This window comes from Xenopus laevis, chromosome 2S (assembly GCF_017654675.1).
Source record: "Xenopus laevis strain J_2021 chromosome 2S, Xenopus_laevis_v10.1, whole genome shotgun sequence".
NCBI lineage: Eukaryota > Metazoa > Chordata > Amphibia > Anura > Pipidae > Xenopus > Xenopus laevis.
The window spans coordinates 33,484,456-33,501,632 of NC_054374.1; the positions used below are offsets into that span (position 1 = coordinate 33,484,456).

Consider the following 17,177-nt stretch of genomic DNA (forward strand, 5'->3'; position numbering starts at 1 on the left):
CATATTTTATATACTGAATTTATTGCACCAGCCTAAAGTTTCAGCTTGTCAATAGCAGCAATGATCCAGGACTTCAAACTCGTCACAGAGGGTCACCATCTTGGAAAGTGTCTGCGACACTCACATGCTCAGTGGGCTCTGAGCAGCTGTTGAGAAGCTAAGCTTAGGGTTCGTCACAAATTATCCAGCAGAAAATGAGGTTGGTCTGTAATCTAAGCTGATGCTATAGGGCTGATTATTAAATTCTGATGCTAGTTGCACTGGTTTCTGTGTTGCCATGTAATAATTATCTGTATTAATTACTAATCAGCCTTATATTGTGACATTTCTATTCTATGTGTACTGTATATTGTGAGTGGGTCCCTAAGCTCAGTAAGTGACAGCAGCACAGAGCATGTGCAGTGAATCAGCAGAAAAGAAGATGAGGAGCTAATGGGGCATCTTTAGAGACACAGATCTTTAAAGCTAAAGGGCTGTGGTTGTCTTGGGTTGGTACAGAAGACCAAAACAAAATGTACAACATTTCTAGCTACTTCTTTAGTTAAGCTTTAGTTCTCCTTTAAAGTCACAGCTTTAATCAAACAAGAGCTAAACCTAAAGAGTTTCTGTAGTGAAAGTCTCTATGGAGGATGCCAAACCCTTATTATTTTGCTAAGAAAACAGAATTATCTAAAAAATAATAATAATACAAAACTGGAGCATACCAGTCAGCTCAGCTAAAATTTCCTTCACAGACACTCCTCGTGTGTAGGTATAGCCATGTGCTCTATAGGCAGTAATTAAGTGATCCGTGGGATTGATACCAGACTCCAGACCCACACAGCATGCTTCCTTAAAAAAAAAAAAAAATGTTAACCTGCAGTAAAAAATCTATTTTTGTCAGGCATTGCCACGTAGCACATTTGATTGTGATTTTAACAATAGAAGAGATAATATAATCCAGGGATTTATTCAAATTTCTGCAATGAAGGGCTTTCTTTAAAAACACAGATATTATCATATCTTTATAGTTTATCCATAAACTATTAGGAATTCACTAATGCAATGATTGGGTTCAGGATTCAACCAAATCCAAGGGGTCTGGCTGAACCCTGAAAATCATTTGACATTTCATTCTACAAACAAGGAAGTAAAAAAAAGTCTGACTGCGCCCTTCTCTTTAACCCTTCCTATTCCTAATTTGCATATGTAAATTAGGGTTTGGTTCATTATTCACCCAAATCTTTCACATAGGGTAAGGCCAAATCCCAATATAGTGGATAGGGTGCATCTCTATTAATTATGCCTTTTGTTGTGACAATCCCCTGTAACATCAAGCACAAGGTACTGAATTATAATTACAAAAGAGAAAAAAACATATCAAAAAAATTATTAGAAGTAATTAGAAGTTGTATTTGGTAAAGGAACAGTAACATGAAAAAATTTAAAGTACTTTAATGGAACAGTGATCAAATGTACTTTTGCCCTGCACTGGTAAAACTGGTGTATTTACTTCAGAAAAACAACTACAGTTTATATAAACAAGCTGCTATGTAGCCATGGGGACAGCCATTCAAGCACAGGATACACAGTAGATAACAGATACGTTCTGTAGGGATTCTTCAGAACCTGTTATCTGCTGTGTAACCTGTGCCTTTTCTCCTTTTTCAGCTTTAATGGCTGCCCCCATGGCTACACAGGAGCTTGTTGATATAAACTATAGTAGTGTTTCTGAAGCAAACACACTAGTTGTACCAGTGCAGGGCAACAGTACATGATTTTTTCATTAGACTAATTCTTTGGTGTTTTTGTTCCTTTAAATATGACACATAGTTTCATAGCTTTCTTGGTAATGCATTTCTAGATTATAGATACCATACCTGCGTTTCATTAGTGTAAAGCACAGACTACGTGCTCTCTGCTAACACAATGTATTTACAGTAACTGCATGATCTTACCTGCCCATCATAGAGGTGGCAGAATCCTCTGATGATCTTTTGCTTGTACGGTTGATCTGATTTCAGCTCCATGCGTCGGATTGTCTGCATAGTTCTGTAATACTGGAGCCCCTCTTCTCGAGTTAGAACAGCCTGAGTGGGAGGTTCCTCTTCCAAACGATGAATGTCACATTTCTAACCAGGTTTCAAAAAGTATTCTTTAATAAATAGACAGACAGACTGATACACACACATATCAAGAGATGAAAATACAATACATTTTTGTAATTATCCAATACCTTGTCTGGGCTTACAAAATCTCCCTTTTTGTAGAGGATTGTGTGTAAAATTATCTTAGCAAGTTTGCTTTGAGGCTGTAAATTTGTTACCTGCTTGCCAAGGGCATTATCCGACAGCAACTTAGTAGCAGTTTAAAGGGGACCTAGTGCATAAAATGTAATTAAATTATGTTTTCTAAATACAATGGTTAAAAAGATATGCACTGCATTGATGATAGTTGTGCTGAGCGATGGGCTGTGTAAAATATCATGTGAAAAGCAGGCAGGAGTAGTGCAAATAAAGCAATGGTAACGTTTAGTCAGTTAATGGATGGATTTACATTACTAGCTGTGAATACTTGTGCAATTTAAAAATTCAGAAAACCAGAAATGTGTGTTTTGGTTAATTTATTTAAAGGAACAGCAACACAAAAAAATGAAAGTGTTTTAAAGCAATGAAAATGTAGTGTAGTGTATTATATGTTGTGCTGCACTGGTAGAACTGGTGTGTTTGCTTCAGTAAGAGCAACGTTTCTCACCAACCCCTTGGATGTTGCTCCCAGTGGCCTCAAAGCAGGTGCTTATTTTTAAATTCCAGCATAAAAACCAAGTGTACTGTTAAACAGAATCTCCTGCAGGCTGTTAGTACACATAGGGGCTAGCAATAGTCAATCACAGCTCAAAATCGGCACCCCTGGGAACTTTTTACATGCTTATTGCATTTTTTACATTTGAATGTGGCAAAAGGTAAAAAAAGGTTGGGGATCCCTGGTTTATATAAACAAGCTGCTGTTTAGCCATGGAAGCTGGAAAAGGTAGAAAAGTCACAGGATACCCAGCAGATTACAGATAAAGCTCTGTAGTATACAATGGAATTCTTCAGATCTTATCTGTTATCTACTGTGTATCCTGTGCTTGAATGGCTGCCCCCATGGTTACTGAGCAGCTGTTATATAAACTACAGTTGTGTTTCTGAAGCAATCACACCAGTTTACCAGGGCAGGGCAACGAAACCTCATAATATCATTCATTTAAAACACTAAATGAACATAAATTTTGGTGTTAAAGGACAAAGCAAGTCTTGGTTTGACTATTTACCCATGTGGTGCCTTTTGATGAAGTGAGTCACTAATTTCTTTGGTCTAAATTGTGCTCCCTTCACTTGATTTTCACTTTATAAAGTTGTTTGTTGCAGTAGTGATTGCAGCGGCCATGTTTCTTTCTCATTCTCTATACTTCCTTATTAAGGCAGTTCGCGTTGCTATAGCACCAGACACTATATGCGATTTGAATTACTCTTGAAGGCGGGCATTCGGGAGTTTGACGCGTACATTTGAAAGCTGAGTTCTGCGCATGCTCCAGATCCGCTGCGAACGTTGTATACACGGAATCGCGGTCTTGCTACAGAGCACTGCTTTATGGGAAATTGCACTTCAACTAGTTCGCTCTAATTTTGGAAACAAGCTTCTGCAACATGAAAACGGATGCAATCTTAGGCAATTCAGCAGTGCTGCATAACTTATTTTATTAAGGCTTTTCCTATGAGACAACATGTTTGTTGGGCTTTCCTTGTCCTTTAAGTTCAGTAATACCAGTTGCACTAGGCACTTAGTACTGCAGTTCTAGGGATCACAAGTGACCTTCTGTTACTCAATTGTTTCCCTAAAGACCATTATCTGCTACGAGAAAAACGTCCATGATTTTTTCTGTAAACGATATGCAAAAAAAGCAAATCAACAGTTCAGTTCCTACCTTAATGTCAAACGTAGCTTCTGATGCAAAATCTGCATAGTTACGGGACGCCACCATTACACGAACAGCCTTCAAAGAAAGAGACAGTGATTATTTTCTGTACCTGCAACTGTGTGCGTGAAAGTGAGCTCTTCATATTTGCGCGAGATTGCGGTGGCCCTTTAACAGAGTAGTTCTTTTGTTCAGGTTACATCTTACAATCAGCCAGGGATACCAATGCATTCCCTCTTTCTAAAATAAGGGCCTATAACAGGCAATTTAACCATTTTTCCCAATTTACGACACACAAAAAACTAAAATGAAGACAGTTTTTGCCAGCTCTGTGCTCTATATAAGTTTTGTTGAGGACCGGCAAATACATAACTACATAATACTGTAGGAGGCTGTCATAAAATATTACCTTTAACCTAGTGCTCTATAACTTTAAGGGCCTATTTATTATGCTGTGTAAACGGAATTCAATGAAAAAACAGTGTTATAAGCTATGTAACAAAAACAGTGAATTTAACAAGATGTGTTTTATTTATGCCATGCGAACACCAGATTTGCCACTGTTATTTAGACCTCTGTAAGCAAGTTCCAGCGGAAGTTGATCTGAGAAAAAGCACGTAAAAAATACACAATTTTTATACCGTTTGTGAAATGTGAAGTGAATTATTCGGCCATTTTTCAACAACACAAAATAAATCTGCCCTTTAGTCTAATCCACTGGATGATGATTTACAGCACAACAAAAGTCTGGTATTTAGATTCTTTAAAATCATCTGGGTCAGTGGATTCATTTCAGAGTCATTTATGGTTCTCCGAAGAAAATAGGTACCCAATAAAATGTATAGTTTATTAGTTTATTAATTATTTGCCGTCTTCTTCTGAATCTTTCCAGCTTTCAAACGTGGGTCACTGACCCCATTTAAAAACAAATGCTCTGTATGTGCAATTTTAAATATCCATTATTAAAGTGGTAATATTTCTCGGATCGAGTGGGTTTTTTTTTTTGTTTTACAATTTATAGATCAATTGCTCCCACAAATTTGGAAGAATAGCAGCACTTTTCGTGAACAAAGAAGAATTAATGCTTCTGCGTGATACACAGACATTTTTAACTTCTCAATGTGCACAAATTATAGTTATGCTTTAATACATATCAAACATATATACACATCAAGTTCAAAACCATGAACATTTTATCTATAACAAGACCAAAGTAAACATTTCTATAACTGCCAATAACAGGCTTCAAGCGGTTGTGCATGTCCCTTTGTGACATAACATGATGACATCACAATGACTGTAATGTGTATGAAACCTTTTGCAGCCAACTGCTCTTCATTCTTAGACCGACTGAAGGTGAGTACAGACATGCTTCACATTTATGCATTTAAATGTGTTATAAAATGGCATTTTTTTCTGTAAACTGTTATAAGTAGCGCAATCTCTTCAGACCAGTTATCTTGTTATGTGTTCAATTGGTTTAATTCTCTCCGATGTACTTTTACAATTCTTTTTACAACAGAAATAATGTATTATTTTAACTTATAGTTTATAGTTTTCACTTTTTATATTTTAACTTACAGATTATATTTTTCACTTCTTTCCTTCTAGTCCTGCGAGATTCAGAGTCTAAAGAATTTTTTGATCTATTGACTATTTTTGAAGTTTTATATCAATCTATAGAAGAATTACATGAACTTTATCACTGTTAATAATATTGTTAAATTGTCCAACAACCAACAATCCCCCAAGAGGAAGAGGAAAATCTCATTTGAAAGTGAAATTGCTAACAAAACCCGAAAACTTGTCCATGATGAAGTGAAGCAAAAAACAGAAAGCAGTCGACAAGAGAATAACCAAGGTGCTCCTTTGAAGTCCCATGCAGAGGACAAAAACAAGGTGCATGAAGAGTTTTGGATCCCTGAATTGGGTCTTTCATTAAGGCAGAGAGAAAGGTTGCTAACCGGAAGAGGGATGTCCAGAGTATTTGTTGATGCTGTACAAACACTTCTAAAGAAGCAGTTTCATGCTGAAGGCTTGCAGTCTGTAGTGAAGGATCATTTCATTCCTGTGTCTGGACCATCAGTACAATTTCATGTGGATCTAAAGCACGCTCACTGCTTTATATCCTGTTACAGAAAGGGTCGTGTAGAGATTGTAGACAGCTCTCTGGGAATCCCTTCAGAACAAACCCGGAATGAGATAAGGAAACTCTACAGAAAAGTGGTTCCTGACGCTTTTAAAACAATCAAATTTGCTCATGCCGATAGACAAGATGCCGCTTCTAAGAACTGTGTGATATATTCAACTGCAAATGCTTATGAGATACTGAGCAATGGCAATGTCTGCTGTAAATATGATGAAGGAAAAATGAGGGAACATCTCTTCAAGTGTTTAGAAAAAGGAAAAATTACAGAGTTCCCCAAAATACTAAAAAAAAAGTAAGATAACAGCGGAGGAATGGTACGGCATACACACATGTACAAGCCCTGCATGTTGTGTCAGATTAAAGCACTTAAGGAGAAAATCACTGACAAGCTTTGGAAATCACTGTCCAAATCACTGGACATCACTTTTGGAAATCACTGTGCAAAGCTTGTGATGGAAATACTGGGAACACAAAAACCCCAGAAAAGACAAGAAACATTCTCTCAATATGACACTTATGAACTGAACTTATGAACTATGCTGTAGCTTTTTGCTCATTGACTGCCTCTGTACCCATCGACATCGAAGGAATGGCGTGACTATTTTCTTTCAAGATTTATTCCTTATTTACTGTTTTTTGTAAACCATTTACCTAAATAAACAATGAATGCTAATAAAAAGCAGGGTTTCTTGTCATTATTCACCTGTAGTCTTACAAACTTAGCAATCTTAGGGGCAGATTTTTCAAGGGTCAAATTGAGAATTCGATATTCAAATTTTCAAGTTTTTTTTATGGTCAAAACTGTTCAAGTTCGACTAGGGAGTTATTCAAATTTGATTCGAGTTTTTTAAAAAAAATTCAAATTCGATTTTCAAAATTTATCATACTCTGGCCCTTTACAAACTCAAATTTGATTATTCGGCACCTAAAACCCACCAATGTTCTGTTTAGATCAACGGGAGACGTCCAGGGATCCATTTGGAGTGGTTTGCAGCCTTTCTGACATTCACGTTTATTTCAGAGAAAAAAAACCCTCACATCACAAGTTTTCGGGTCGATTCAATTCATCAGAGTTGTAAAAATTAGACTTTTTAAATTTCGACGTTCTGTGAATTGTGCAAAATGCAGAACATAGGGGGTTATTTATTAAAGTCTGATTTTGTCTGTTTCAATAAATTTTTTCAGGGTTTACAATATTCATTCCAACAATGATTTCCATATATCTGTAGAAAAACATGAACATGGTACATATAACTTCCAGTTAACAGTCCTGTATTATTATTGTGTCTTAGTGTTTTATTCCTTGTGTTAGACTATAGTTAAAGGGTTGGTTCACCGTTGTTTTAACTTTAAGTATGTTATAGAATGTCTAATTCTTAGCAACTTTTCAATTGGCCTTTATTGTTTTTTTTTATATATGTAGTTTTTTAATTATATTTGTTTTGACCCATTCCAGCTTTCAAAAGTGAGTCACTGACCCTATCTAAAAACATATGCCCTGTAAGGCTACACATTTATTGTTATGGCTACTTTTTATTACTGACCTTTCTATTTAGGCTGTCGCTTATTTATTTTCCAGTCTCTTATTCAAATCAATGCATTGTTGCTAGGGTGATTTGGACCCTAGCAACTGGATTGCTGAAATTGTAAACTGGAGAGCTGCTGTATGAAAAGCTAAATAACTCAAAAACCACAAATAATAAAAAATGAAAACAAACTGCAAATTGTCTCAGAACATCACTCTCTACATCATACTAAATGTTAACTCAAAGGTGAACAACCCCTTTAAAGCACAGCCAGGGCAGCATGCTGATCAGATATCTAAATGCAGACCAGTTTCGTCCTTATTGGGGCTCATCAGTGCAATGCAGGGTTTTTCAAAATATCTAAAGTTAGAACCACTAAAAGAAAGGGGGCTGAGTTATGATTGTCAAACCAGCAATAAATTTGCTTTTGTATGATCAGATTTATTTTTATTTCCTTAGTAATGCTACTATATGAAATGTTCCTACTTTTTGTAATTTGAAGAAAGTTTGTAATTAAAATGTACTGTTGGAGATAAAAATGCTGGCTGAGGAGAGATGTCCTTCATTCATATGCCCATAAAACATTATAATTACCGTAGCTGCACATTATGCTTTTGGAGATATGGGTCCAATGGCAGTAGGGAAAAAGATTCAAAATACAAATCTGCTTCTTGCTGTTATAAACTTTGTGACTAACTACAATGTGATCTGATTGGCTATAATAGAACAAGACAAGACAAATTACAACAGGTTTGAAATCTTTTTAGCTTTTTGTTTTTGTCACTTTGCTTTCTGATCTGCATTTACACCAGGGGTGTCCAACCTGCGGCCCCGAGGGCCGCATGAGGCCCAGTATGGATATGAATGCAGCCCAGCATGAAATGGTCGGGTCATTTAGCAAAGGATATGGCCTCCCAGACCTAATAGACCTGCCTCCTGCCACTACTTGGTACCCGACATTGGCAATTCATCTTGTTCCTGTTGCACTCTGGTTGTGCAAATGTCTGACTTGTGCTCTTAACACTCCTTTTTTGTGCATTGCAAAAACATGCATTACATACATTTGCTTCACATTGTATGTAGAAGGAGAGAGAAAAGGAAGAGAAGGGTAAAAAAGAGAAGAAATAAAGAAGAAATAAATGTATGGAAATACTGAGAAAATGAGAGTGAAATAACACTTTGTGCTCTCTAAGTCCAGACACATTAACCACCTCAGTCTGTCGTCTTGTTAGGAACAGGCTTACTATGCCAGGTTGTAACAATGTGTTGACCTATGTAGTAGGGAGGTGGGGGACTCTGCCCATTGCCCAGTTAGTAATAATAACATAATAATAAGTCTATTTAATATCCAGGTGTCCCATATTCCAGTGTATAGCTCCATCTTGTTATCCAACTGGTATTATAGTTCTTTTCTGTGTATTTTCTTTAATTTTACAAATCAAAAGTGTGTATTTTATGTGCGGCCCCAGACAATTTTTCTTTTTCCAATGTGGCCCAGGGAAGCCAAAAGGTTGGACACCCCTGATTTACACAGATTAAAAAACTGCAGATTTGCAAACCTCACAATCAGACCCACTTCCCTTTACCTGAAAAGCTCAAATATTTGGCTAAAGCCAGAGACAAAAAGACCAAACACGGGGTTCATTACCAACAATTGTGGGCAGTTATATTGTACAAAACTATTACTTTGGTCTCCCTGTTAAGGAATGATGGCTCTGGACATAGCTCTGATATTCTTTGAAATCCCACACACAATAAGTGCGTCAGCAGATGGAATTAATTATCTGGACATCCAATCTATGATCTGATGATCTGACAGAAGCCCTTGTGAGCATCTGTGAAAAGCAGATTATGTTGCAAATTTCTAGGCATCAGTATAATGTCACAGAGGGTAAAAAAATCTGATAAAAACACTTAAAAGGGGAACAGACGCCCCAAAAAAATGATTCCAAATCATATTATCATGTAAGTCAAGCAAAATTAACTTTAATTACACTGTATAAATTATTTGAATCTTGTTTCCTTCAGTCTGGGAATTCATAATTATAACAAGCAGGCAGGAGCCATTTTGTGAACACTGTTATTAAGACAAGCCTTGCATCATCTCAGAATCTTGTTTGTGCACCAGAATGGGGGACCTGATGTCCAATGCACTGGCTACAAAATTAAACGGTGGTTATGAGAACTGGGGGAATGTGGGGAAAGCAGAGACATCTAGAAAGTGCTGAATGGAAAATCAAAGTAATTGTCTGCCCGCCTCTCTATGCCTACGGCATTATCAGAGGGGCAGGCAATATTTGATTGAGAGCAGAGATTTTTAAATGAGTTTACAACAGCTATGAACACATTAACTAAAAAAAAGAATTTGGATTTAATTTTGAAAATGACATTTATTATACAGCTTTTTATGGCTGGGTTCAAGTTAATCATAAGCTCAACTACAAGCCACCCCAACATAGGAGAATCCAACTATTTCTTGTTTGTTTCTGCTCCTGAGTTCTGCAGTCTAACCAGACACAGTTCTGTACAATCACCCACAGGTCTAATGGGCATGCTCAAATGATGAGCCAAACACAGAATGGCCTTGTTAACTGCACAAGCCTGCAGCAATGGCTACATGATGCATAAGCAGACAAAATTTGGGTTTGTGCCGACTAGGTTTCCTTCCCTTTAATGGCTGTCATCTTCCACATGAGCACGGTGACTGCAGGAATGTGCAGAAGCAACCTGATTTGGCATGGTCTCTGCTTGCACAGGACACACCATGTTGGGCATTGGCCTAATTACCGAGGGCAGCTTGGATTTCCTGAAAACAGTGTGCAATAGATTTCATAACAACACAGGTCTTTCCTTACCTCATTAGCAGCCCCCTAAAGCCATCGCATAGCCAGGACAATAAAAACAGAAAGAGATCATAAGAATATACAAAATGCACACAAAGTATACAATTCTATATTACAAGCACATATGTTAGGAAAATTCAGTAATTTGCAATAGAAGAACCCAGAAGGCAAGCAAGGATACGGGGTGCCCCATGCAAACTCACATACAATTCCACCCATTCTGGCTTTTAGATGTGGTTTTAGTTTTCCTTCATACATTGTGCAACTGAAAAATTAAGTTGCAATGAAGAGTGCAATGATATTCAGACAATCCTGAAAATTGCATTGTACACTGCTACATTGCTGCAACAATGATAGTGACCTGCTTAACTTTACAAATAGTCACAGATCACTTCCCGTTATAAAGTATGCACCCGGGTCTAACCGCAAGCCTTTTGCCATTCTGTGGGGCTGCACTGTGTAACCTCATTAAGCTTTTCTCTAATAAATAAGCACAAAGTAATGTCCTGTTCTTCATCTTGCTCACTGCCCTCAAGACAGTCTCTCTCGTCTCTCTCTGATGCTGCGTCTTCCTTGGAGTTTCATCAACATCATATCTTGCTGTCTCTCATCTCTACATTGCCCATTTTCTACAACCATCTTTTTTTTGGGCTAGGAAATACTTATTACTTTGACATACTGGCTAAAGCCCTGTTCAATAAGCACAAGACACCCAAGTTCCGAGGAGAAAAACAGAATTAACACCTTATGATTTCAAGTAAGTAAAAGCTACTGTTTTATTATTACAGAGAAAAAGGAATTTTTTTAAAAAAATGTGGATTATTTAATTATAATGGAGTCTATGAGAGCCAACCTTTCCGTAATTCGGAGCTTTCTGGATAATGGGTTTCTGGATAATGGATCCAATACCTGTACTGTAGAAAAGTAAGATTATGGGCTAGTGCTGCCCTAAATATTCTGCTGGGGCTCCCCCCAGTGAAGAGGGCTCACAGCAGTAAATGCGATGGCCAGGTTAAAATGCAGTTTGCATGTGTTTGCTTTTGGTAAAATAGATTATTCCAAGTCCAGTTGGGATTAGACTTGAGTTCAATACCTGTTTGCTGCCCAAGATTATGTCAAAACTAAAGAAGGATTCCTGTTTGAGGATCTTGCTGTGGAAGGTTGATGTCTAAAAATGCAAAATCATGGCTCAGAGAAAACCAATATATACACTCTGTTTTTCTACTAATAGACTATATTAAAGGGACCGTTCACCTTCCAAACACTTTTTTCAATTTCTTCAATTACTTTCCATTGTTTATTATTTACTTTTTTCCCAAAATTAAGTTGTGAAGTTGAGTTGATCCATTTCTCAGCAGCATCTCTGGAGTATTAGCAACTATTGTATCAATTCGAACAGCTGTCTGTAATGAAATCCAGGGTTTCTGCTCAGCAGGGACAAAGATAAATGTATCAATTTAGAACAGTTTACAGAGTCAGCGACCCCCTTAAGCAAAAAAACAAATGTTGGTGCAAGGCACTCCGGTACACCACGAATAGATCAGACCGAAAGATAAATAAAAATTGAAACCTTTATTGTACAAACATCTCTTGCCTGACACATTTCGTGTCACTGGGACACTTGGTCACAGGCCATAGCTTTTAGCCTATAACTAAGTGTCCCAGTGACATGCAACGCGTCAGGCAAAAGCTATTTGTACAATAAAGGTTTCAACTTTTATTTATCTTTCGGTCTGATCTATTTGTGGTGTACTGGAGTGCCTTGCAGCAACCTTTGTTTGTTTGCTTATGGTTTATCCGCCCCCTTGAGCTGAGGGCCTGGGGCAGGAGCAACTGGGCCACTGATCTATTTTGGGGAGTTACTCGAACAACTGCCTATGTTTTGAGCTTAACTGTACTTATTCCAGCGACCCCCCTTCCCAGAGCTGGTTAAGAAGGTGAAAAATGACACGTTTCACTTCAATAATAGAAAAACTGTGACACATAGGGGCAGATTTATCAAATGTCGAAGATCGAAGTTAAAAAAACTTCGAACTAAAAAAAGACCAATTGAATGGAGGTCGAAGTTTTTTGGGGTCAAAATGGGACGAATTCGAATCGCACGATCATATTTCGATTCAAATTTTTTTTTAACTTCGACCTTCGATCTTCCAAACTCCCCCAATTGCCTCCATATAGGTTTTAGGAGGTCCCCCATCGGCTAAAACAGCACTTTGGCAGCTTTTAGGTGGCGAATGGTTGAAGTCAAAGTTTTAAAGAGACAGTACTTCAAAAAAATTCGATCTTCGAACTTCGCCGTTTTTTCAAATTCGAATCGAGGTTGGACTATTCAATCGTCGCAGTACCCAGAAAATGACTTTGAAATTCAAAGTTTTTTACTTCAAAAATTCACTTCGACCTTTGATAAATCTGCCCCAAAGGGATCGATCAGAAAACAACTAGTTGTTAGACTTGAGTTCAAATGCACCCCAGTATACACCACAATAGAGCCAACAGCACCAGTCCTAATCCTACTCCAGTCCCACGTATGTAGTACGTATGATTTGGCTTCCCTTACATACAGTTTGTCACTAGGTTATTCCATGTTTCCAGTCAGATATGGCTTTGTTCATATGTCCTTGCAATGTACTCACAGTGACAGGCTTCTGGGCTGGGCCCTTCAGCACACGGGACAGCAGAGACAGCATCTTCTGCATGGACAGCCGCTCAGCAAATACTATGGCCTCACTGTTCTAACACAGTTTTGACAGTCCACTGACACCTACGCCCTCAAACCCAATCGGCCGCCAATAACCTTCCCAGAAGCCACCGCAGCAGCCGGCGCACCCAATAAGCGTCATGAATTAGCGCCAGTGGGTTGCGCCTGCACTGGGCGTGAGGAAGAACGCTTTCACGTCACTTCGTAGACAAGCGTACAGCGGAGCAGTCTCAATGCGGGTAGGCGGAGTCTCTGGATGCGCCTCACTGGTTGCCTAGCGACCGAAACCGAGAGAAGCGGGCTCATGGGCGAGTCTATGTAAATAACCAAACGGTCCAAATCGGGCGCAAACTTCTGTGGTTCTGTAGCAGCTCCCATTGGTACCGCCCAAGCAAATTGGTAAGGGAACAAATTGCATTTGGGGTTGGCTAAATGAATTCACACACACACTGATTTAATGCTAATTTCTAATGCTGAGAGAGTGAAAAAGTGATGGCACTTTGAAGCATGGAGTCCTAGGTAAATACCCTAAATGAGTTTAGTTGTTTAATGGGGTTGTTCAACTTCACATTAACTTTTATTGTGATGTAGAGAGTGATATTCTGAGACAAGTTGCAATTGGTTTTCATGTTTTATTAGTTGTTGTTTCTGAGTTTTTTAGCTTTTTATTCGGCAGCTCTTCAGTTTACAATTTCAGCAGTCGGGTTGCTAGGGTCCAAATTACCCCAGCAACCATGCACTGATTTGGATAACTGACTGGAATATGAATAGAGGAGGACCTGAATAGAAAGATGAGTAATAAAGAGTAGCAATAACAATAAATGTGTAGCTTTACAGAGCATTGGTTTTTAGATGGGGTCAGTGACCCCCATGTGAAAGCTGAGAAGAATCCAAAGAAAAAGGCTAATAACTAAAAAAAACGATAAAAAAAATATAAATAATGAAGACCAATTGAAAAGTGGCTTAGTATTGGCCATTCTATAACATACTAAAAGTTAATTAAAGGTGAACCACTCATTAATTTTAGTAGTTTAGTGCCAATGTTATATCCAGCACAATATACATTAGAGATTGGATAATATGGCATCAGCATCATATTATGCATTGACGGTAATGGGTACTGCAAGCCTAGCATATTTATTGAGAATCAGTGGACACTGGAATTGTAAATGCTATATTTTATATTATGAAAAAAGCAGTTTGCACTGGCGATTTGTGATCTGAGATTTACAAAAGACCAGTTTTCTCTGAGAACCAGGCAGTGCCCCAAACCCCAAAATAAAATATGTGGTTTACAACAGCCCCTCTGTCACTTGTGGAATATCCAGATTGCTACTTCAGGCTTGGCAATGTTAATTGTGGAAACAGTTTATACTGACATCCCAAGCAGATTATATTGGAGAAGCAATGGATACTGGCACCATTACCATGTTATACAGAGAACGATAATGGATACTGGCACCCCAAACACATGCAGCGATCACAGTGCAGTCCTGTCAGAGTAAAATGAAGTTACAGTTTACACTGCTATGCCAACAACATGGGCACTGCAAGGCATCAATCAACACGAATCACAGGCCCACAATCATATAATTTATAGATATACAAAGTATATGAGACACCCCAACCGCATTCTATTTTTTAGTACTTTCTGCTTTTCTGTTATTTTCATGTCTTCTCTGCTGCTTTCCTTTACTCTCCCTTCTGCTCTTTTTCTTCACATCCAAGTAACTTTTTCCATATTTTTTTTTATTTTCCCCATTCTTTTCACATTTGCTTGTCTATCAACCACCTTTCATCCAGCCACTTCCCTCAATTATACATTCTCAACATATACTTGCTACCCATTTCTGCCTTTCTGCATATTTTAATTTCTTTTCCCACTCTCTATAACTGTCATTGATCCAATTTTCTTCCACTTGTGTTTAACTTTTTTCTGCCCATTTTCATTGTTCTTCTCTACTCTGGTGTTACTTCTCCCAATTACTCTCTGTTCCCACAAAACAAAATTAACACTGCTCACTCACTGACCTGCTGCCGAAGTCATATGTGTAGGGACCATGTGGGGGGCAGGACAGTACTGCTGTACTTCATCACTGATCCAAAGCCCCAATTAAGGAAACAAAAACTGGATTGGCTACAGGGAGTGTCTCTATTCACCTCCAGCCAATCAGATGCCCTGAACCTGTACCGGGACTTAATCTTTAAAGGTACCAGCACTTAAACTTTAGAAAATGTTTCACCTGTTGTCATAGAATAGGAGCCAGGCACTGATATAACAGTCCCACTACGCATGTCTGAAACAACAGGCTGCATGTAGCATGCCCAGCTGGAATCTTTGCATCAACAACTTTGTAAAGGTGAAGCAATTTTCCTTTTTATTTTTTGTCAGGCAGGTTTGGGGAGGCTTATTTAAAATCCGCCTATGCATGGCATCTAGGACGTAGCAGTCTTGCTCCAGATAACGCCTATGGATCTGCAACTTTTGGGAACAGGGGACTGTCAGCTGATCTCTGTAGTATTGTGTTTGGGGGATCATTTAGGAGTGCACAGTGCAGGCTGTAGAGTTCTGTTGTTGTGAAAGGGGCCAATTTTCTAACGTTTTCTTTTTGTTTTTACTTGCCATGTTTCTCTGTTTTTGCCTTCATGTTGTTTTTACCATACCTCCTAAAATTTGAATACAGTAGAACCCCCCCCATTTTACGTTTTTCAGGGGACCAGAAAAAAATGGTGTAAAATCCTGGAAAATGTATAATCAGGGAAATGAATTATGCATAATATATAGGTGGGACCACAAAACAACAATGTAAAATGATGGGGGAACTTAAAATCAGGCTATGTGAAATGGGGGTTCTACTGTATTGTAAAGTGGGACAAAAACATCAGGCGCACTCAGCGTTTCAAAGTTTTTTAACCACGCCTGTTTTGTGGACACACCCCTAATGTCCATAACCATCTTATTAGTTACTTATCTTAAATTGTTACCAGGCCTTTAAAGGCCACCAAGGGATTTTAGGGGGCGGCATGTTACCCAACTATACCCACTTTGGTTTAGAAACACTGGGGCTGCGCAGGCGATACGATAGTTTCCTGTGTGCCAATCTCAATTGCCCTTGTCCCAATGATGAAAATTTGCATGAATAAAGGGGAGGGGACAGGGGCGATGAACGGCAGCGGGTCTGGGGGAACCCACTATGTAAATCTGGCCCTGATTGTTACAAATGTATTGAAGTGCAGCTGCTCAGTGTTCTGGGCTCTCTGCCAAAAGCCTCTTATTGTAATTATATTTCAGAAACATTTGTATCTTTTTCCACAGGAGATCAAAGAGAAACTCTGGATATTTAATTAAGAAACCTGGGACTGTTGGCTGAGCTGTCAGTCTTTCACAAAGGATCCTAAAATAGTGGATTCGGTGCATCATTACGTAAGGTCAGGATCTCCTGTGCGGCCCAGGTGCCTTAGTCCAACACTAAGCCTATAACGAGATTACAGATAAATGACAGTTCTCTTGCTGCTGTTGTAGGAAAATCAAAGCCACTTAAAAGGCACCCGGTGACAAAAAAATATCATCCCCAACCAAAGGTGCTCCCAGTTGTACCAGCCTCAACTGGTTTGGTTGGGATAATATATTTAGCCAACACGTGCCCTTTAAGTCAGAACTTTAACCTGATTGGCCTTTAGATTGGTTCCCTCATTATATGCTTTCGACCTCTGAATGGGGGGTCCCATAGTTTGGGAACCTATGTTCTAGTTCATATATCCTATAAGGCAATGCCACACCAGGAGATAATTGCCAGCTATAAAACTGCTGAGAGGGAACAAATCTCCTGTAAAATCTTTCCCACTGGGTAAAAGCCATGTGTCCAGTCTCCCAAAATCACTTGAAGTTGCCTCAAGAGGAAAAGCTTTAACAGGAGATAAGTCGCCCGCAGAACAGGAGATTTATCACTGGCGATTAATCTCCTTGTGGACCATTACCCTTAAGGTGGCCATAGACGCACAGATAATATTGTACGAAACGAAT

At 38.6% G+C, this 17,177-nt stretch overlaps 1 protein-coding gene across 1 annotated transcript in view; it reads right to left on the reverse strand.

Annotated features, from left to right (window-relative positions):
- The window catches only part of LOC121400749 (pyruvate dehydrogenase E1 component subunit alpha, somatic form, mitochondrial-like), a 30,424-nt gene extending 17,135 nt beyond the window's left edge, over positions 1-13,289 (reverse strand). Inside the window, exons 1-5 of the mRNA XM_041584705.1 lie at positions 13,089-13,289; positions 10,468-10,482; positions 3,947-4,015; positions 1,938-2,111; positions 690-831 (exon numbers count right to left, since the gene is read on the reverse strand). Of these exons, the coding sequence (XP_041440639.1) occupies positions 690-831; positions 1,938-2,111; positions 3,947-4,015; positions 10,468-10,482; positions 13,089-13,151 (463 nt within the window). The 5' untranslated portion in view covers positions 13,152-13,289. The remainder of the gene's footprint in view (positions 1-689; positions 832-1,937; positions 2,112-3,946; positions 4,016-10,467; positions 10,483-13,088) is intronic.
- Positions 13,290-17,177: the final 3,888 nt, after the last annotated feature.